This window comes from Scleropages formosus, chromosome 4 (assembly GCF_900964775.1).
Source record: "Scleropages formosus chromosome 4, fSclFor1.1, whole genome shotgun sequence".
In the NCBI taxonomy this organism is placed as follows: Eukaryota; Metazoa; Chordata; class Actinopteri; order Osteoglossiformes; family Osteoglossidae; genus Scleropages; species Scleropages formosus.
Genome location: NC_041809.1, coordinates 108679 through 131041, shown reverse-complemented (window position 1 = coordinate 131041; position 22363 = coordinate 108679). Strand labels below are relative to the sequence as shown.

Genomic DNA, 22363 nt, shown 5'->3' with positions numbered 1-22363 from the left:
GACAGCAGATGGAAGGCTTGTGTCAACCTGGCTCTCTTGGAAAATATCTTTGCGCTGGAGAACTGATGGAATGAACGAGCAGAAACGGTAAACTAAGCCCCTGTAGTCACCATGAGTACACCTGGTTTTTATTCATTTACACATTTACTCTTACACTTCTCCACACCAACGTACCACTCAGAGGGAACCAAGTGCGTCAGCAGCAGACAACGAGCTTTAGACACACACACACACACACACACACACACACACACACACACACACACACACACAGAGGACTATGGACTCACAGCTTGCATGTCTCACACCACCATGTTGCTGGTTCATGTCCCTCCAGTAGTTCCTAGAGAAAGAGTGTTCAAACTACATTTAAGTGACACTTTTCTGCAAAGCGCCTTATAATGTTATCCTGTCTACAGCTTTTTTCACCATTTATACAGCACGGTAATTTTTTACTGGAGCAACCTGGGATAAGTACCTTGCTCAAGGGTGCTACAGTTGAGGTCTGAACCTGCACCGTTTTGGTCCCAAGGCAGCAGCTCTAACCAAAGAGCAAATACAGAGTGAATCATGGCTGATAATGTTGATGGGAGGGATTCAGCAGCTCTGAGGGGCAGAGGGAGCTTTTTTCCACCACATTGGGAACCAAACTGAACATACAAACTACCAGTTTTCGATTTTCGATTTTGTGTGTGTGTGTGTGTGTGTGTGTGTGTGTGTGTGTGTAATACCAACGGAACATACGGAACCACAGAGCTCAGTTGGTATTTTCTTTGCCCAACAGTCAGACAACTTGCATTTTTGTTATTTTTTCGTTTTCTAATTTTGAAAATGACCGATACAGCACAAGTGGGCTGGAGCAACACAGACGCAGAATGAGCACTCACACACACACACACACACACACACACACACACACACACACACACACACACACACACGAGAAAACATGAGTACCCACTCAGGTGGTCACATCAGCAGTAAAAAGTGTGGTTAAAGGACCCAGTTTTCCAAAAGAACACTACGGCGGTCGTTCTCCAGGACCGTCGCCTTGGCCCAAATGGCCAATTAACAGAGAAGACGCCTGATCTGGAACTTTCCACAGGGTGCATCCGCCTTTGGACCTGGACTCATGACATCCCTTCCGCTCTGCATTCTGCCGCAGCAGAGAAAGTGTGAGCAAGGCCTTTTGGGAAAGTGGCGCTTGTCTCTCTACGTGTGCACACAAACACTTTCAAGGCCACTTATCAACACGCTGATGAACGGCAGTGTTGGTGAGTAACGTGCTCTGTGCTCCTGTCTGCAATTAGTGAACATCATACCAACAACAGCAACAACAACAACAATAATAATAATAATGATAATAACAGGTGACGATGTAGCCAGAGTCACACGTGGGGTCAGTGGCATGGTGACCCCCCCCACAGCACAGACCCCTACTGGGCCCAGCTCCCACACACACACACACACACACACACACACACACCATCCTGCTCATCATCGCCATAATCTGTACACCTGAGCACTTTGTGTGAATCAGGTGCCCCGAAGGCACAGAGTCTCTCAAGTGAGGTGTGTCCCAGCCGAGGAGCACGAGTGGGTGGGGTGCGAGGCACCCGCCCCCTGTTCAGACTTGTCCCTGAAAGGAGAAAGAAATCTGGATGCACAAAACACCGAAGCACACACCTGGCCTGGGCACAGCAGACAGGTAACACACCTGGGCACAGCGGGCAGGTAACACACCTGGACGCAGCGGAGAGCGGCGCTGACACTGGTGCTGCCTCTGGGGTCTCCTGCTCATCTTCCTGCTGAGCCGCCATCGCAGGTATGAATTGTGTCCTAATGTGCAGCGTACACCTTTTGTCTGCTTTACCGCGCTTTTCCCATGTTTCTCGTTCTGTTTCACACTTGGAAAAGCGCAGCTCATCTCGGGGCTCATATGTGCCGGACTGTTCCTGAACGGGCTGTTCTCTCCTGCAAAGTTTCTTCTTCGACACTCAGAGTTCAAAGGGCTGCTCATGTTTCCTCCTTTGTGTTCGTGCCCAACAATCGATGCCAGCGGCACTTTTTGCTGAATGATTTTGGACAGACGTCAGTCCTGGTGGGGACACCAGTGGTGACAATGACAGATGTGGAGATATTTCCCCTCCCCGTGCAGCTCTTCTGCTCGCTGCGCTCAGACGAGACGCTTCCGCCCTTGTAACACACCTTACTTACTCTGCGTCCATCGGATCGAAAATCCTTCATGTCATTTCAATAAATCACTGCTGTGTAATAATTCAGAAAACATCTGCAACCAGTGCAGGTATTTATCATTCATTTAAGGGACTAAAAAATCACTGTTGCTTGTGTTTCTTTGCCTGTGATTCCAGATATAATAACAAATTCCCTCCGCAGCACAACAGGCTGTTGGCCTGCCTGCAGGTCTTTGTGTGTGTGTGTGCGTGTTCTGTCCTTGTGCAAATTCTGGCTGAGTGACTAAAACCTTCCTGGAGGAGCGATGATGAGGGCGTGAGGTCAGGTTCAGGTGACGCTCAGATATGGTCCAGGGTCTCCGAAGGAACGCTTGAGAGAAGCCTGTAAAATGAGTAGCTCTTGCAAATTCCTTACTCCTCCTGCTGCTGCTGCTGCTGTCTGCTAGGAGCACCTAGTGTGTGCTAACACACACTGACACGCATGTGTGCCCCTCTACTGCGGTATTTCTTTACCCCGGTGAGTTGCATATTACTGACACCTAACGACACTTGTGTGCGCTGAGCTCAATGACACAGACAAAGGCCTCGTTCCTGGGACCCAATCAGCTCCACCTGGTCTCACTCAGGTCCTGTTCCTTCAGTTGCACAAAGCAAAGAGGGGCTGGTAGAGCGGTGGTCAGAACAGCTGCCTTTAGCCCCCAAGCTCATGCGTTTGAATCCCACCTGAACCTGTGGTAGCCCTGAACAAGCTGTTCAGCACACAGACACACACACACACACACACACACACGTACCCTGAACTGCTCCAGTAAACTAACTCATCTGTACAAATGGGTACGTGATTCTAAGTTGCTTTGGAGGAAAGTGTCTCAATGGAGCCATTGTTTGTACCAGCTGGTTGGAATTTTGATTATGAGAACCCCACTTTTTGTTGACTCTTTGGAACTAATATCATTGAGTAGGTTAATGAGAATTATATCAGTTGTTCCCTTTCCTTCAGGTTTGTCTGTACAAATCACAGCATTTTCTTGTGTTTTTCTGAATTTCAGTTGATGTGGAATGGAGAGTTTAACGAGAAACACATACAGTTCAGGTGGGATGTCAGGACCCTCCAGCAAAGGTAAGGAAGTCCTTTTTGGACACAAAACCACAACGCGGTTAAGGGCCAAAAGTGTTTAAAAATACACTCACGTACTCCTGTAATGAGAGCAAATGCCAGCAGGTCATTCGCACTGTCAGCGTTTAGCCGAAATCTTTCGATCATTGCGCTATAATCGAGTCACTGAGAGGAAGTAATTGACAGTTCAAACCTCTTTATACCTTCTGCCAATTCTTGCTAGCGTCTCTGTAAAGATGAGAAAGGTCATGTATAGTATAAAAAATATAAATAAATGTAAAACAGGTGTATTTCAAAAAACTTTAATAAATGTGAAACCACTTATTAAATGCGCCTTATGGCTGTCACCGATTAAAGTGTGTAATGCAACGGGCTCCTGAAGAATGCTGTTTTTCATTGCAGTTGTGACGGAGACTGTAACCACGACAACCAGACTGGCATCACTGCCTCCCAGTGAGTTTTCTCCGTGCCAAAGTAAAGAACTAGTCAACAGGTCTCATGTTTGGCTGAGCGGCTCCAGTCTCTAGAACTGAGTTACAGCGCATGTGTGCTGGTCATCCACCAGGGGCGCTCATGGGGCAGATAACGGGTGGAGGGCTGATCCACAATGCTTCAGCTTGTCCTTCAATGATTCATTTTATGTTTCAAGTTTCGTTATCATAGTTTTGGCTGACCTTTTCAGAGCTCTTTCCAGTTATGCTGGGTTGTGTGTGTGTGTGTGTTGTTTCTCCTAACAAACTCAAGTTAAGGGCAAGTGAGCAGTGTGGGACACAGCTGACCACTCTCCGTGTGCTTTGCTGCCCCCAGGTGGCAGTTCGTCAGTAGTGCTGTCCAGCGGCGGTGGGGGGGGCTCTGCTCGCAGTGGGAGGTACAGCTCGTCCACATCGGGGGCGGCGAGGAAAGGACCGGGCTCTTCGCCGGCCTTCCTGGAGCGCAAGACCATAACGAGTCGCTCGGGGGGATATGATGGTGAGTGAGAGCGTACAGCGCCTGACACACCCACAACACACTTTCTTGAAGTCACTCAGGAAGATAGAAGTGACATAGTGGGTGAGTGACCCAGCAACACACAGAGACCCCTGTTGATCCACCCAGCAGTAACCGCTCCCTCCCATTTCCCTTAGGAAGTTCCAGTGGGAACTCCTCTCCTGAATACACACGGAAGGACTATGGTAAGTACAGTATGGTAAATACACACTGCTGTCCTTTTTCCAGCTGACCTCACCCAGTGGTGCCAGTGGTGCCCATTAGCGCCCCCAAGTGGCAGGCTGTCCAGTGACATCCCTGCTCTTCTCTCAGGTTCCGGAAGCCTCTCCACACGAGGGAGGAGCCACACTAGAGGTAAATGGACCTTCAGGGCTCCTTCTCCACACACGTGCCCTCCGAACACCAGCAGGAGGACTCATGGCTTTAGGGGACTAAATGCACTACATTTCACAGGGAAATGTGGTAAATGGGGAAAAATGATGTCCTTCCCTGAGTCCCATAGATGTTGTAGCTTTAGAGGACTACATGCAATAAATTTTATTCAGTAGTAGGGATTCGTTCCCTTCTTGACTCCGCTATGTGTCCAAGTTGTCCAAAGTCCCGTTAGTCCATCTTTCATAGGATGAAGGAAGAAGTTGGGTTTTTGGTTTTTTGGTAAGTGAACAATTCTGAGCACAGATGCATTTAGGAAATTGCAGGGCTGATGTTTGGTGAAAATTCCCCATGATTCACTGTTCAATTCGGTTCAGTTCAATTTGTTGTTGTAGAGCACAAGTGACAGAGGTGACACCGGTGACTTTACTGTGACTCTCTGCATGAAATAATGGCCATTGAAAGACATAAAACATGAGAAATGCTCCATATTTCATACGAAGTGAGGGGTTCCCAGGGTGGGCAGCAAATGCACAGCTCTACACAACGCCAACGCCAACGCTAACATTAGCACCTAACGCCAATGCCAACACTAACCCTAACATCAACACCAACGCTAACGTTAGGATCAACCCCAACGCCAACACTAACGCTAATGCCAACGCTAATCCTAACATCAGCACCACTGTTAACACCAACACTGATGCTTACACTAACACCAATGCTAAGGCCAACCCTAACCCTAATACTATTACCAACAGCACCGCTAACACGAATGCTAACCCCGAGACCAATGCTAACATTAACGCCAACGCCAACAGTAACCCTAACATCAACGCCAACACTAATGTTAGCACCAACCCCAACGTCAACACCAGTGTCAACGCTCACGCCACCGCTAACCCCAACACTAATGCTTACACTAACACCAATCCTAAGACCAATGCTAAGGCCAACCCTAACGCTAATACTATCACCAACACCAATGCTAATGCTAACGGTTTCTCTCACCCTTCGTCCTTCAGAGAGCGAGATCCGCGCGCGGCTGCAGAGCGCTTCCCCGTCCACGCGCTGTGAGTGGCCGTACCCCGCTTTGTGTCCCATGTTTTACCACAGTAATATGCGTTCGGGGCGGGGTGCTGTGTAACCCTAACCCTAACCCTAACCCCCCCACACACACACACACGCCTCTCAGGGACGGAGCTGGACGATGTGAAGAGGCTGCTGAAGGGGAGTCGCTCCTGCAGCGTGAGCCCGACACGCTCCCCCTCCAACACGCTGCCCATCCCCAAGAAGGCGAGCGTGGAGCCCAGGATGGGGTCGGACGCCTCCCAGTCAGGTGCGCGGGCTCTGGGGTGCAGACGGGATGTGTCGGCCACTCTGTACATCGCGGCCGCTGCGCCGCTGGCGCGAGTGTGCGTCGCCCTTCCACGAACCCTTCTTCTCTTGGCCTCTCTGCAGTGCCGGCGCAGTACGACACCATGGTTCTGAGCTCTGCTCTACCCTCCTACGTGTGGACAAGCACGCTGCCCTCGGGGGGCTACCGCACGACCCCCAACAACCTGTCCCCCACCACAGCACCGCCCTCCATCGCAGGTCAGGGCTCACGAGCAGACAGGGCTTCCTAGGGGTCATTGACCGTGAACTCTCCGCACTCCGGTTTGGGTCACGTTTCCCACACGGATCCTGTATCTATCTCTCCTTCGGAGTGACTCTGCGGCTCATCGCCCCTCATTCTCTGAGTGTTTGCTGAGTACGTGCGTTTGTTTTTCATGTGCTCACAGCTCTCGGGCTGCACAACAACCTGTCCTTCGGCTCCTTGCCTGCCAACAGCGCCATTTCCAGCAGCACCAGCAGCAGCGGCGGCAGCGCAGGTTCGAGTCGGCCGGAACTGGTGCTGGATTCTGAGGGACGAGAGATTTAGAGCTGGAAAGGAGCTTTTGCAGTTTTGCGCTTCAGGGAGATTCTCATCAAGAACAGCCAGTTTCGATTTTCCTGATTTCCAGAGAAAAGTGCCAAAGTGAGGTATTCACACCGACGAGCCGAAGGGTTTGTCTGAACGCTGTATGTTTGACTGATGTTATTCCAGGGTACGGCGTGAAGAACAGCCTGGCCGGCACGTCCAGCAGCGTTCTGAGCTCCGCAGCAGTCAACACCAACGCGGGCTCAGGTAAGGCAGCTCTTTGCACCCGGCTGTGCGGCAGGAACTCCTTGACACACTGAACTTTTCTCTGTGAAATATGTGACCTTCCTCAACATTGTCTTTGTGAAAATATTAGTCCTGGAGTTAATTTCTGGTCATCGACAGACTCACTCGTCCTGAACCAGTGCCTCCCATGTTCCCGTGCTGCAGGTTATGGGGTTCAGAAGAACGTTTCTTCGACCGTGAATGCTGTCAGTACAGTGGTCTCTGCATCTCCAGGTGACCCTCTCCCTGCCCCTGCTGCCCTCTGTTCCCTGCATCATGGGGCCCAGTTCCATGATGGCGCCTGGGGAGGCGTCGGTGCTGACAGCAGTGTTGCTCTTTCATCCCAGTTGCCACCTCTAGGTCGCAAGATGATGATATGCTCCTGAAGGACTACAAATTCCTCCTGCTCGAAAAAGAGAACGTCCCGGTCAAGAAGGACATGGAGCTCCTCATTATGTCCAAAGACAGTGGGAAGCAGTTCACTAGCTCCCCCTTCAGGACAAGAGGAGGTAAGGCGGCATCAGGCCTGCTGTGCTGGGCCTCCGATAACCTGGTCAGCAGCACGGGGGGAGTAGGGGGGGCTCGTAGTGTAGCAGGCAGCGCCGCTCCCGTTGGACCTGAAGGTTTCCAGTTCAATTCCACCTTCAGCTACATAGTCCTTGAACAAGGTACCGACCCTGAGTTGCTCCTATACACTCTCTCATCAGTTGCTAGATGAATGCTGGAAGTAGCTTTTGAGAGAAGTGGTCAAATAAATGAATAAATGTAATTTCAGAAATCATTAATAGACATTTTTCTCATGTCATTTGAAGCCACTGCCACTAATGTATCAATGTGAAGAGAGGAACTGAGGGCTGGGGCTCAACGTTCACAATGTTTGCATAGCTCCTTAGCTACTGTTACAAAAGTAGAGAAGAAATTTAATCATTAATATTTTCTTAGATTATGACTACATGACGCGTAGACACCACATTGGAAACAGGTACATGTTATGTGCAGCATAAACAGGCTCCTCACCCTGTGAGCAGAAATTTTTTTGAAAGTGTTGACGGGGGTGCGGTGGCGCAGTGGGTTGGACCGCAGTCCTGCTCTCCGGGGGGTCTGGGGTTCGAGTCCCGCTTGGGGTGCCTTGTGGCGGACTGGCGTCCCGTCCTGGGTGTGTCCCCTTCCCCCTCCGGCCTTACGCCCTGTGTTGCCGGGTAGGCTCCGGTTCCCCATGACCCCGTAAGGGACAAGCGGTTCTGAAAATGTGTGTGTGTTCAAGAACTACCTAATAATAAACATGTCTCGACTCATTGTCTCCATTTATTTGCTTGTTTTAGGTTTTGTAGAAATCTCTGATATAGCTATAGAAAATAAAAGAATACTTTGTAATACTTTTGTAATTTTAAAGAGAATAAAAGTAAGAATTCACTGAAAATGAAAAATGACAGAAAATAAAACTTCTACTCACTGCTAATAGTTGATCAATTCACCTGACAAACACATACAGTGACCCTCATCATATTGCTGATGACTGATGCTAAGGAATAACAGACACAAGCTATGAACACTGTGGAAGTGAGTTGAACTTTATTAATTCCACATTCTGTTTGGCTGCTCTTTACTGCCTCCTATTGGCTAAGGTGGTAAACACAAGCAACAGTCACTGTGCTACAGACATTTCTATTTATCCATTTATCTGATGCTTTTCTCCAAAGTGACTGAGAGTGTTAAAATTACAGTTATTCTCCCCTTGATACAGTAGGGTAATTTAGGGTAAGTACCTTGCTCAAGGGTACTAAAACCAGAGGAGAGGATTGAACCAGCACCCTTTGGAACCAAAGGTAGTAACTCTAGCCACTACATCACCACCTGCTCCCTAATAGAAAACGGCTAAGAGGAAGAAACGCTGTGAAAACTTATTAAACCAGATAATGTTCATATCTTCAAAAATGATGTTGATCTTTTGTAAGATCAAGAACCAGTGCAGTATTTAAAACGGTGTCCGAGCTGCCACACACTAGGAGATAGAGAGATCATGCAGCGGTATCTGCAGGACTCCATTTTTTGTGGCCCACAGGCTCCTTCTCTGATGACTCCCTGAAAAAGGAGAAGATGGTATCGAGCTATGCAGAGCCGGCAGTTCTGAAGGCCGGCAGCCAAACCAACTGTGAGCATCGCAGTCCAATTCCAGAACACCGCCACGGTCAAACACCGCCGCATCACCAGACCTTCACCATGTTTCTAATGTAAAATGGCTTTCTTCTCTTTCAAAGATGGATCAGCAAAGACATACACAAAGGACAAGGCCACGTACGCAGGTAGAGCACCACCTGACACCAGCGTTTATATAGAACCGGAGGTGCTGGTGAGCATCTTTCAGCAGCAATCCCAATCCCTCGTTCCCTGCAGAGATCCGTAAGGAGGATGACTGCATGGGGGGTGGAGCAGGGTGCTGTGCTGGAGACTCCTGCTGCAGTTGGTGGAAGTGGCTGCTGGGATTGCTGTTCCTGGGTCAGCTCTTCGGGCTCATTGCCCTGGGTAAGTCCACCCAAATATGTCAGCTTATGAAAGACCGCAGTAAGACCTCTGATGGCTCGTTCGTGGCGGTGAGCCTTGTGTGTTTCTTCAGCGGAAGACGTGAGGAAGCTCAAAGCTCATGTGAACACCATGAGTAGCTCGACTGCCATTAGCCTCCAAGAAGTGGACCCACAGAACCTACAGAGCACAGTGCGGGACATAGTGAGGTCTGAGGTGAACTCTGAAGCGATCAGAGGTACAGGATTATTTTGTTACTATGACAGTTTGACATGATGTTGTTTGCGGTTGGTTTGTGGTCTCCTGGGTCTGAGAAAACAGTGAGTGTGAGACACCTTGCTTGTTTATCTGTGAAAATCCTAAGACCAAATTCTTCTCTCACTGAAGCTCTTCTGAAGGGAGAACGAGGAGAGCCGGGACTCAAAGGTAGGAGCTGCTTTCTGTCAACAAACAGGTGAACTGAACTCTTGTGGGCATTCTGTAGGGCGCTTGGCACCTCCTGCGGTGATGAGTCCTTTTGCTCTGATGGTGTTACATATTCATCAACGTACATCATATTTTAGGTGACACGGGACTTCCGGGACAGAAAGGTCAGTAATGTGTGGTTTTTCCTTCACATAAGACATGGTAGAGTACTTTCTTGTCATGCTGTATCATAGGGTTTTCTCATGTGTGTCCCTCACTGCTTTCATCCATCTATGTTCCCGTTGTGGTCTTCAGGAGACGCCGGCTTCCCCGGTGTGCCAGGTGAGAGCACCCTGGATTCCCGGTGGCTTCATGGACTCACGAAAACAACGAAACATCTTCTCACACCTCTGGTGTCCTTGTCCGGTCTGCTGTTTCAGGTTCACCAGGTGCCACTGGACACATGGGTCTGGAAGGACCTAAAGGTCAGAAAGGAAATGCAGGTAATGACCAGCAGGCCAGTGACACAGAAGAATGAGTTGAAACATCTTTAACGTGTTCCTGACTGTAGAGAACTGGTTGTTGGGACTGAATCCCTGAGGACAATACTGGATCATGTTTCTCTGTTTAGGGGATCCAGGCCCTGAGGGACCATCTGGGCCAAGAGGGCGAGAAGGTCCTGTTGGACCCCGTGGAGATGCTGGACCTCCAGGCTTCGGAGAGAAGGGAGAGAGAGGTATGGATGTCATACCGCAGTTCTTCCTAATTCACATATTTCAGCAACATAACCTCCTTCTACTCACAACCAGATGATGTTTCTGGACTTGACGATCATCAATACTTGGTGTGATGTCACTCTGAGGGTTTGTTCTGTGCTCTCGGCATCTTCCAGGAATCCCTGGTGTTCCTGGCAGTACTGGACCTGTTGGTTTGATTGGTCCAATGGGACCCAAAGGTAAGACCAGCTTCTTGCAGAGCGTCCCTCAGAACAGGAATATCAGTAACAGAAATGTTCCTTAAATGTTCAGTGGGGCCATTCAATAAGTCTTACTGTGTCCCTCGACCCCCCCCCCCCCCCTTTTAACGGTTTAAGGGTCGATTGGAGCACACGGTCCCCCAGGTCCCCCAGGTAAGTGACTATCTGGTTTGAGTTACCTGGCCATCATGTTAGAATAAAAGTTGTGCACCTCACATTTGCTCTGATGTTCTCAGGAGAACCAGGACCTCAGGGCTTCCGTGGAGAAACAGGACCTACTGGACTCAAAGGTAGGATAGGAAAGGATGGTACATCATTGACACCTGTAGTGATTGTTGCAGCCTCTTGCTTGGCATTTCCCTCTGCTCATCTTGGCTGCTGCTCTCTTTTGCAGGGGAGCGTGGAGCCAATGGGGCACCGGGAGCCAAGGGTAGGCACACACAATGCTTTGGGAATATTCTGGATCAGGATGGCACTTTGGTCAGAGACCCAAGCAGCTGATGTCTTTTTTATTAGAGTCATGTGATGTTTTTTCATGAATCCAGGTGATCTTGGAGAGAAAGGCATACGTGGAGCTCCAGGTGAGTGTTTGGGTCATGTGGGAAAGCATGTTTGAACCTGTAGACATGGGCTATGTTGAAGGAGTCAACTGACATTTCTCACTGTAGTTTGCTGTCTCGTCATGAGTGCGAAGACGTGCTGGAGTCATGTGACCATTCATGTTCTTGTCCCACAGGTGACCCTGGACTCCCGGGACTCCCAGGCCCCACAGGGGAGAAAGGAACCAAAGGATCTACAGGTGCCAGACTGAGCAGAGGCCTGCAGGCTTTTATTTACCCGTAGCCACTAGCCCCTCCCAAACAGAGCGTTTTTTCTTGGCTTTTGCAATTAAGTTTACTTTATCATGGAAACAAACAACATATGATAAAAATATTGTACAGTAACTTTTTAAATGAAAAAAAACAAACTCTTGGTTGGCTTTACGATGAACTCGAGACAAGACAAGAATAACGACTCTGTGAATGTTTTCATTAACTACGTTTAACTGCAGCGTTTTATTTTTGCATGCATTTCTGTTAATTTCTTTGGACAGGAAACCCTGGAAGTGACGGAGAAAAAGGTACCAGAGGTAAACACTGTATTCTTGTACTCCTGGTTTCTGTGCTTCTCTCTGCACATGATGGGCCACAGCAGCACAGACTACGGAGCTGCTGGATGTGTTCAGATGTGTTACAATGTGCAGGATGCCAGTGTTATAATGCTGAGCCCCTCAACACTTCTCTTGTCACGTTTCTTATCCTCAGGTGACCAGGGGCCAATCGGACTTCCTGGGATCAGGGGTCCAGCAGGACCTCCAGGTGATGCGGGACTTCCAGGTAAATACCTGCTGTTGCCTGTTTGAGTTTCCAAACCTCGTGTTCTGCTGGTATCTCCCTGCTGTATTGATGAGCAGGGCTGAAGCAGACGAATCTGGGAGGTGTTCTTCAGTGTGGTCCACTCACTGTCCTTTTCATTGCAGGATCCCCTGGACTTCAAGGACCACCAGGTACAGTTTCACTATTTTCACCAATACTAGGGATTGGAGGTCAGCAGTCATTTGCAATGATGTATAATATCTGTTGCTCCTCAGATTTATAGTACATTTCGATTTTGATTTTAATCCTAAAATGAAGATAACTTTGAGTGAAGATTTTTTATAGGCCGAGAATGAAAAAAATATCTCCTTTAACAGGAATCCCAGGCAATCCTGGTCAGCCAGGACTCAAAGGTACGTACTGTGCACTCATCTGGACCAATACGCAGACATTATCCAGTATTCATGTGGAGAACTCATAACTGCAAGGGCAAACATGGATAAATATGATGAAGAAACACAAATATTACATAGCGCTACAAATACAGTTCCACCGATGTATGAATGAGTGACCCATTGTAAGTAGTGTATCTAGCAGTGTAAGTCACCGCGGTGAATAAGCTGTGTGGGCTCATAACACTACACAGAGTTCAGTGGAAGCTGCTTTGGAGAAAAGTGTCTGCTAAACAAATAAATTTAAATGTAAATGTAAATAAGCATCTCAGCTGTTTGGGTGTAGGTTGAAATCCAGCTGAATCTGAGTGCAGTTTGCATGTTCTCCCCATGCTGTCAAGGGTCTCCACCAGCTGCTCTTGTTTCCTCCCACAGTCCAAAGACTTGTGTTTCAGGTGGGCTAGTGACTCTAAATGGCCCGCAGTGTGTCTGTGTGTTTTGTGTGTATGGCTACCTTGTGATGACTGCATCCTGCCAGGATGCACGTTTCATAGTTAAGCGCCCAGCGATTCTGGGATAGGCTCTGGACAAGGACAATCACTTAGCGGAAGTGAGAGAAGACTATATTTAATGTCCTCCTGCAGGTGATCCAGGTGAACCTGGAAGAATCATTAATCCAGGTAAGAAAGAAGCGCTCCTTGCAAATTTCATTGATATCTAGGGAGCAGTTTGATTTTCTGAACTGAAGAGTGCCGTGGATGCTCTGCTTCATGCAGTGATGATGACATTGGGACAGCTGTACATAGCGTAGTGTTAAAGGACATGGGTTTGAAACCTGAAGGCCATAAGTATAGGCGAGTGCGGTAGTATCTTTAAGCAAGGCCTTTACTCTGAATTACTTGACTGTGCCACATAAGTAGGTAAAAATCTGCATGCAGCTTTGTCTAAAGGTGTCTGCAAATAAGGAAAATAACTGACTATAGTTACTGGAATAACGTATGAACATTTTCAGTCAGTCCGTTGATCATCATGAGTCTGAGGTTCACGTCATTTACACGTCCAGATTATGTCATGAAATTTCTCTCTGGTTCTTCAGGTGGCGCCAACTCTGTGGTAGTTCCTGGACCTCCAGGGAGTCCTGGGCCACCTGGTCCTCCTGGACAACCAGGACTGTCAGGTAAGAGAACGCATGAGGAAGACATTTCTTGCAAACCAGAAGAGGCACCTCTGACACTGCTTTCTCTCTCCAGGTCCCATTGGTCCAGCTGGACTTCCCGGACAACCTGGTGAGTCATTGACTTCCTAACACAGCCGACGTCGTGTGTCCAGACTGCATTTGTTCTTGTAAACGTGTTCGTAATGCAGAAGCCTGCATGCTGGCAAAGCTGTTCTTAAAACTTTGTATGGGGAAAATGTTGATATATGATTGGCCTGATGCAAATTCACTCAAAAATTACAAAAAAGACAACCATTAATGACATCATTATAGTCTTTACAAAGAAGGTCCACCTTATCTTATTACCTATGTCCTCTATGGTTTCGTAAAGCTCCACTGTCAGTGTAGTTCCATGTCATCATGTGGTTGCTTGTGTGCCAGGATGCCAGGACTAGTTATCAGTCTGAGTGGGCGGCTCATTTGCTTCTTATAACTCGGATCTGGTGCCCTTACGGAGCCAAAAATTCAAGTTACAGAGGACAGAGTTCTTCTGCTGGAACAAGTGGTACCACTTTGCCAAGTTCGGATAACTGATTGCTCGTATTCAAAGTGCCTGTGTCCCTCAAGTTTGCGGGACAGCAAACAGCTCACGAGAAGCTGACAGTGAGAATGATCGTGGCACTGAGGTCATTTCTTTCTATTTTCAGGTCCTAAAGGTGCTAAGGGAGACCAGGGAGAAAAAGAAGAAGCTGGTAAGAGCACTGAGACTTTCACATCTGAGAGTAAGTGCTGATTCCTAGCCCAGATGTTTCCAGTTCACATCATCCAGAGTGTGTTGCTGGTTTCTGTAACACTGCCCATGTATGAGGTCCAGAACAGGTTTGACCCAACAGGAAACAATAACTGTAAGTATTGCATTCGTCTCCTCTTTTCTCCATTCTGTCATGTGACCTCAACTTCTCATCCCATCCAGGATCATATCCTGACAATGGTAAAGGTTCAGCAGGACCCCCAGGTCCTCCTGGCCCACCTGGACCACCTGGCCATGCAGGTAGACCTAAGTGGCTCTATGCTGATTCTATCCTTGGCCTTTGAGTTTCTATGGGACAGCTGGTAGTGTAGTTGTTAGAGGTGATAACTTTGGACCCACAGGTTCAAATCCCACCTCCAGCTGTAGTACCCTTGAGCAAGGTACTTACCCTAAGTTGTTCCAGTAAAATTATCCAGCCCTGTAAATGGTTATGTAATTGTCAGTCGCTTAACATTGTAACTCGCTTTGGAGAAAAGCATCAGAGAGATGAATAAATGTATCATGGTGCCTGATTGTCTTGTTTGGAATAAGTGCCAACGTCCCGGAGATGTCTGGATGTCCAAAGGTAATTAACTAACCATGGATGGTTTTCTTCTCCAGGAGACTATGTGCAAGGCCCCCCAGGACCCCCTGGTCCACCAGGAAAACCAGGTGAACTTTTTCCTTTCCAACGTGAGACCGAAATGGCTAAAAGGATTTTACAGTGAGGTCCATAAGTTTTTGCGCAAAGACACAATTTTCAGCATTTTGGCTCTTTGTGCCACCACAATGGAATACAAATACATATGGACCTCACTGCCGTTCCAGATGACCACTGAACCTGTCTTGCAGACCGCTGAGCTTCCTGAAGATTCCTCCAGACTAACTGGTTACTGAATCTGTCTTTTTCAGGGTTTGGCCAACCTGGTCCCCCAGGGCAGAAGGGAGAGCCAGGTAGCTTTGTGCCAAATTCAGGTGTGTAACTACATACTGTCGCGACCCGAAGGGCAAATTCCTGATGTCCACCAGAAGTATCATTTTCAATCAGTCTAATTGCATCCACACACCTTACCTCAATTGAACATTTGACCAGCTCCTAGCCCTACAAAAAGGCTGAAGTCATGTCTTTGGTTTGCGGATTCTTGATCAATGCTTGACTGCAATTTCCTTAGCGATACGTGTTCACTGACCTGTTTCCCGAGTTCTGTCCCAGTGTGTTTCTGTTCCGGTCCTGCGCCCTCATCCAGTGTGTGCTCGTCCTTCGTAATTCTGTCCAGATCCTGTGTTCCCGCTCCACCCATGTCTCATCTCTGTGTATTAACTTCCTTCACGTAAATCCATTGCACTCACTGTCGGAACACTGTGTGCATCTCATTGTATGTTCATTGTGTCACCATGGCACTTTATTTCCCACCTTGTACCGTACGCTTGTACAGTATGTGCGCTCTGCCGTTGAGATCATTGTACTTTACATCCGTTTCTGGACATTACGGTAAACAAGGGCCGTGTCGGATTCCAGTCCGGACGTCACGCACATTCACGTAAAAACTGCAGTTCTATCTGAAGTGACCTCTTACAGCCACACTCATTTTCTTGTTCTATTGTGTAAAGGTAACAAATGAACTCTTCACTGAAGGTTGCCTTTGCCTGGGCTATTTTCCAGGAACATTCTTTGCTGGACCTCCTGGACCTCCTGGACCAAAAGGAGCACAAGGTGGAGCCAATTAGAGAGTAAAATTGCCCCACATCTCACTGTACTCATAACTCTTGAGTGCTGAACCATGTTCACAGCACCGAATCATACTCACTGCTACTGATAACAATACATAATATAATACAATATAGGACAGCACAGCTGGAAGCATAGTGATCAGAGCTGCTGTCTTTGCCCCCAAGGGTTGCAGGTGAGCGTTTGACTCTCACCCCTGGCTGTAGTACCCTTGAGCAAGGTACTTACCCTAAATTGCTCCAGTAAAATTATCTACCTGCGTAAATAGTTAAATAATTGGAGGTGGCTTAACATCGTACATTGCTTTGGAGAAAAGTGCCAGCTAAATGAATAAATGTAATAATGTTTTTATAAGCCGTGGGCTTAGTTATCCGTATCATTTGTCTTAGGAAGTGAAACTCTGCATTGGACCATTCCTTTGAACTTTGTTCAAGGCTTTGTGTCCATAAAAACTGAACTGAAATGAATTAAAGTATTTAAACACTGACCTTTGCAGGTATCCAGGGACAAAGAGGGTATCAAGGTACGAAATCTCACTTTGACGAATAAGGCTGCATGGTTGTCATCAGCAGTTATGGTCATATTCATATTCATGCCATTGTCAAGTATTACCCGAAAGACCCCTTGCAGTTCTCAATTAAAAAAATTATTTGGAATGTGATGAGGAATTGTCGATTATTTGAATAAACCTTAATGTAGCTACTTGTGTGATGAACATTGGTTCATATGGTGGAAAGAAACAAATTGACTGTACTTAACAATCATGTGTCTGTATCTAATTGTCTCTTTCTGCTCATATAACGAACACATTGTATTTCCTATGAGATGTTCGTCACTTTGGAGAAAATTGTCTGATAAATGAATACATGTACATGTAAACGTAATTACTCTAGTCTGCCAGGGGACTGGTTCTTGTGTGTCTGTGGACATTTTATAGCACCTCACTGAGCTCAGGCTGAGTTTGACTGGACATGTCAGGGACAACTGACCACTCTTCCTCTTCTCCAGGAGAACCAGGTCAACCTGGTCTTTCTGGGCCACCAGGCACCCCTGGAGATCCTGGACGAGGTGAGCGCAAGTGTTTTTTTCACCCCCGACTACAATGCAGTGCTCTCTTACGATGTCCATCACAATCCTGGCTAAATGATGGTAAATAATTACAACCACCCATGTGAGTGCACGCCTGAAGGCATTTCTCTGGGTTTGTTATCATATCAGTTTCATGAGTTCTCATTAAAGTTGGCACTTCTGAAACAGAAACAGTGATTGCACAGTAATGGCGGTTCTTGAGTCAGGGAGGTGATTTATTGCTTCATCTCCAGGGTCTCCAGGTCTTCCTGGATCCCCTGGACCTATGGGTCCTCCTGGTGCTGCTGGACCACCTGGCCCCTCAGGTCCAAAAGGACCCAAAGGCAAGGAGACAATCGTCGTACTGTGGATGCTCAGTGTGACACAACATAGAGCAGTATGATGTCCCACCTTTTCATCTGGGAGTGAATGTGTGTGTGTGTACTCCTCATCATGTATGTCATTATGGTCTTGTGTTCTACACTACTCCAAGCACAGAGCTGTTACTCTCATGTTTCCTAGGTGATGCTGGAGTACCAGGCGCCCCAGGGATCCCTGGTTCTTCCAGAGGTGAGATCCCTGTGTGTGTGTGACTGTGAGTGTGTTGCTGAAAGCACACACTTCCTGTGGTACTTACCTTTCTGTACAATTATCCCAGGTGGTGTCTCAAGAGTGTCCCAAGGACCCCCGGGCCCCCCTGGGCCTCCCGGACCCCCAGGTCGCTCAGGTGACGGAGCCCTGGGGACAGATTTCCGTCAGCACATTGTGGAGTATCTGCAGAGTAAGTATCCTGGTTTGACTAGTTTGACTAGAGGACCTCAGACCAAACCAAAAGATTGGTCTGCTTTAGTCAGCGCCTCATTGCAGACCTCTTCTGTATCCATGCAGCTGCATCTTCATTACATTTATGAAGTGAAAACTTTTGTACTTAGTTTGTGTCTCTAAGTCATTTTATGCTGAGATTTACATGTAGCAGAGAGGGCCACAAAGGGACCCGTGGAGATGTGACGGTGTTTCTCCTGCAGGCGATGCCCTCAGGCCTTACATGATTGGCCCCCAGGGTCCCCCGGGTCCCCCAGGTCCCCCAGGACTCTCAGCCGGATCACATTCTGTGGAGGACTTGGCCTCTCGAGTTGTTGCGTACATCCAACGTAAGTCCTGTTGTGGAATGAGCTCAGGTGGGATTTCATAGCTGCTGCTCCAGGAAACCAGTGATTCACAGGGGCCCCGAAAGTCTCAGGGGTTCCCTTCTGGTAGCTGCCACTCCCCCTGTTGTGGGCTGTCTATCAGGTGTTCTCACATGGGGAATGTGGGCGGGGCCTTTAGGTTCTGGCATCGTCATTGGTGCTCCGGGTCCTGCGGGTCCTCCTGGGTCCGTGTCCATCAGTGACATCATCGCCCTCATACAGAGTGAGTCCTCGCTTTCATGCATGTGTCCATGGGTGATACTACTGTCCTCTGGCAGAGTACCAGGTCTCACTGCATGTCAAAGTTCTGCACACACCAGAAAACACCAGAAAATGTCCCCTTTGTTTGAAAAAGTTATGATCGCAAGAGAAATGACAAAGTTTGCTCTGCAAAGCTCCTTCAGATGCTGAGAGAAGAGTCTTAATAGGTTCCTGATCTCATTTGTCCAGGAGATGAAGTACGAAAGTACCTGATTGGTCCCCCTGGGCCTCCTGGACCAGCAGGGGGCAGCGTTCATGCCTCCTTTAACATACAGGAAGTGGCAAACCGGGTCCTGGCGCTCATGAACGGTCAGTTTTGATTTCACAGACATGGTGTGCTCTGACAGGGGCTTTCAGGCTCACTCTGACATAGTGAGTTACACACACACACCCTAATATTAAGATGAGTGAAAGAACAGACCGTTGTATTTGGTATATACTTGGTAAGAACTGCCAACTCTGGTCTCCTCAGAACGTGGGATGGTTGGAGTTCCTGGACCTCCTGGCCCTCCTGGTCCTCCAGGCCTTCCTGGATCTGTATCTAGCCACTTGCCCAGTAAGGAGCTGCGAACCCTTTCATGTTCATTATGATCTGGGCACAAATCTGAGCTCTTCATATCGGCTTGTGCTTGTAGTTCTGTTTTGTAGGTTCTGTTGACCTGCTCAAAGCCAATCATCTAATTTGTTGTTCTTGTTCTCAATTCCTCTTCTTGGGAGATGTACACTTTATTATATACACACACACTACAACTCTCTCCTCTCCCAGCATTAGAAAAGGTTGAGTATATGCCGCGACCAGGACCTCCAGGTCCACCAGGACCCCCAGGGAACAGAGGACCCCCTGGGCCAGTTGGACCTCCAGGCATTGTTGCTGGTGGCGCCAGATACAGTCTGGAAGACGTCAAGGTCTACCTACAAGGTGGGTTAGGCTCAGGTACTCAAGCAGGGGGAGCCCAGTCACATGGTGGGGAACATTCCTGCTGTTGCTCTCTGCTTGGGATCCACATTTAGCATCCATGAGCTTGTCTCTTGAGGATGAGAACTTATTGCTTATGACATGGCTACCATTGAAAAAAGTTTCTCTTTCTCCCCTAGATGCAGGGTTCACTGGCCCTCCCGGCCACCCTGGACCCCCAGGACCAATGGGTCCTCAAGGGCCTCCTGGGGACTCTAGAGGACTGGTGTCATACACGGGACAGTCGCAACAAGACTGGATACATGCCTATCTGCAGCAGTACTTCAGCAGTAAGTTTACTACTCACACTTGCCAGGTCTCACTTTGGAGTGTCAGAGCACAATTTTAAGTTCTCATCTGTAGTTACACCATGATGTTAGTCTAAGTGTAACAGACTGACGTTCAGATGTGTTTCTGCTTCAGGTGACAGTGTACGACGCTCTATCACCGGCCCCCCAGGGCCCCCAGGACCCCGTGGAGAAAAAGGAGAGTGCTGTGATAGTGGGCACAACCTAGGGGTCGAACGCAGCTACGGTCACAGCACAGCCCGTGGGTACAGCCAAGACGGCGCCAACAGCCGAGACGGCGACAACAGCTACCGTCCAGGTGGCGTGCGTGGCTATGGCGATCGTGCTTATGGCTACAATGGACAATGGACGGAGACACTGGACTACTCTAATGTAGCTGCGAAGGTAGCTGAACACATCAAGAGTAAGTACTGTGTCCCACGTGCTACAGCTTCAGCTCTAGTTCAGCAGCTCCTGGACTGCGGGATGAGTAACAGCGTTTCTCCTGCAGCTCAGGGACTGCTGCAGGACATCCTCTCCGAGGACAGGCGCCTAGGGGAATGGCGAGGTGTCCAAGGACCCCCAGGACCACCTGGACCTCGAGGGCCTCCAGGACTAAGCCGCATTATTGGCTATCATGGCAACGTAACGGCAGATCTCGTGGACTTCTTCAGAAGTGAGGACCCTTGTGGTTGATGTGTAAACCACACAACAGCTGGGTATTGGATCAACTTCCAGTGTTTACTGTGTTCTGAACTTGCTGACTTTTTCACAGCACACGGAGCCATTATGGGCCCACCGGGGCCCAAAGGCGAGAGGGGATACCCTGGGCAGAAAGGAGACAGAGGTACCCTGTACTGAACCTATCTGGTCAGCCATGTTTGAGTGGGTTGTGCATAGCAGAGAAGCAGGGAGATAAGATTCTCTTTGCTCTTGCTGTAGGGGTAATGGGACCGCAAGGCATCATGGGTCCACAGGGACGGCCAGGCCACCCAGGCCCCCGGGGCGAGAAGGGTGAGAAAGGTACGGCTGCTCATTAGACAGAGACCCAGATGTGTATGATGTCACCAACCCACCAGGATGCTCCTCCATTCCTTCTGTGTGTCCTTTGGCAATTCTGCTTTGCCGATGTGTTCATCTGGTGACTGTGTTTCGGCTTTTAGGGGAGCAGCTCGTCGTCGGCCGTCGGAAGAGGAGCCTGGGGGTGTGATTTGCAGACCCCCCCTGGACACCAGGGGCCAATGTGAGCCCTCACCTGCAAACCTGCATTTCTTTTAGTTCATTACAGCATGTAGGAAGCAGCTTCAATCAAACAGCATCGCAATAGTTGCTTGACTTTTACCTGCACAACTGTGAGTTTTAGGCGGAGCCACCTGCTCATAAAGGAAAAAGAAAAACTGGAGGTGTGAATTTCACAGTGATTATTCACAGGGAAAGGAAATCTTCAACATGAGTGAACCAAAACATTTTGGAACTTAATCCTTTGTGAAGATATCGCCAATATTGGTTACAAAAAGTGGATTGAAAATGCTGATATGACTTGTGCCAGTGCAGGAAATAGTTTAATTCATAGCATTTAACCTTTGAACCTTTAGTGGCATCTGCGCACACATAACACTAACATTCTCACCTCTGCTTGTTGGAAACTTTCTGCATGTCATTTACATTTGAACACAAATGGACCAGTTCTGTATTCTGTCATAATAAACCTGTTCCAGAGGAGTCATTTTTTATATTTTCATTTCCACTTTGTTTCTTGAGCTTTTTGTACTCCAAAATCTGCATTAAAGTGAAGAACCAAAACGTGGAACACTTTCATAATCATTCCATTAATTAGTTGAATAAATCTGTTCATTTAAGTTATTGGAATGTATTTTTTATAAATAAAAGACATTAACAAATATTTGAAGTTGGTTTATTTTAACATACATCACCTAATTTAAAATATTTTTTCACTGCCATATCTATGGGGGGAAAAAAAAAAAAAAATAATTTCCCCATTTTCTGTACAAGAATCTGGTTTTCCTGGAGCAGGTTCTTGCCATACATGCAGCAGTCAGGTTTAACTCCCTGTCACCAAAGACCTGCCCCTGTGCAGGCCACACTGCTACAGCCAGGAGGGACAGGAGCTTAAACCCCATCTCAGAATGACCACCTAGACCAAAAGGCTTCAGAAAGAGCAGATCTGAGGTGCAGCTGCTACAGCACCTCTGACCTGGTGAGCATTACAGCCACTATGGTAAACCGACACATCTTACTCACTTCCAGCACATAATTGCACAGCAAATGGTTTATTTAGAGTACAATGTTGATCTGAGAAAACCTTTTAAAAATGAATGAGGGGGGGGGGCATGATGAACAGGGTAAAAACACAACAACACATTCATACTCATTGTTCCACAAGCGAACAAACAGCGAGAGGG

At 48.0% G+C, this 22363-nt stretch overlaps 1 protein-coding gene across 1 annotated transcript; it reads left to right on the top strand.

The window, feature by feature from the left end:
* The first annotated feature begins 1651 nt into the window (after window positions 1-1651).
* col17a1b (collagen, type XVII, alpha 1b) lies at window positions 1652-21743 on the top strand. Its single transcript, XM_018740266.2, has 56 exons — window positions 1652-1825; window positions 3245-3315; window positions 3715-3765; window positions 4120-4281; window positions 4437-4484; window positions 4612-4653; window positions 5697-5744; window positions 5867-6010; window positions 6133-6267; window positions 6456-6545; window positions 6761-6841; window positions 7025-7093; window positions 7207-7368; window positions 8922-9011; window positions 9118-9162; window positions 9254-9382; window positions 9474-9617; window positions 9767-9805; window positions 9943-9969; window positions 10100-10126; window positions 10225-10287; window positions 10416-10520; window positions 10677-10739; window positions 10878-10913; window positions 10997-11050; window positions 11155-11190; window positions 11306-11341; window positions 11497-11559; window positions 11854-11889; window positions 12065-12136; window positions 12280-12306; window positions 12493-12528; window positions 13152-13187; window positions 13604-13684; window positions 13758-13793; window positions 14371-14415; window positions 14637-14714; window positions 15075-15125; window positions 15366-15428; window positions 16117-16167; window positions 16679-16705; window positions 17191-17250; window positions 17505-17594; window positions 17773-17820; window positions 17909-18031; window positions 18276-18401; window positions 18577-18660; window positions 18888-19007; window positions 19171-19254; window positions 19465-19617; window positions 19794-19943; window positions 20077-20364; window positions 20452-20616; window positions 20716-20787; window positions 20883-20963; window positions 21104-21743. Exons 2-56 carry the CDS (start codon window positions 3255-3257, stop codon window positions 21148-21150), a joined length of 4380 nt encoding a protein of 1459 aa, XP_018595782.2. The 5' UTR covers window positions 1652-1825; window positions 3245-3254; the 3' UTR covers window positions 21151-21743.
* Window positions 21744-22363: the final 620 nt, after the last annotated feature.

Coding starts and splice junctions, on each gene's coding strand:
- col17a1b (XM_018740266.2), top strand. CDS start 3,255: ATGGAGAGTTTAACGAGAAACACATACAGTTCAGGTGGGATGTCAGGA. Junction 16,706..17,190: donor GGGACAAAGAGGGTATCAAG/GTACGAAATCTC, acceptor CCTCTTCTCCAG/GAGAACCAGGTCAACCTGGT. Junction 17,821..17,908: donor GATCCCTGGTTCTTCCAGAG/GTGAGATCCCTG, acceptor CAATTATCCCAG/GTGGTGTCTCAAGAGTGTCC.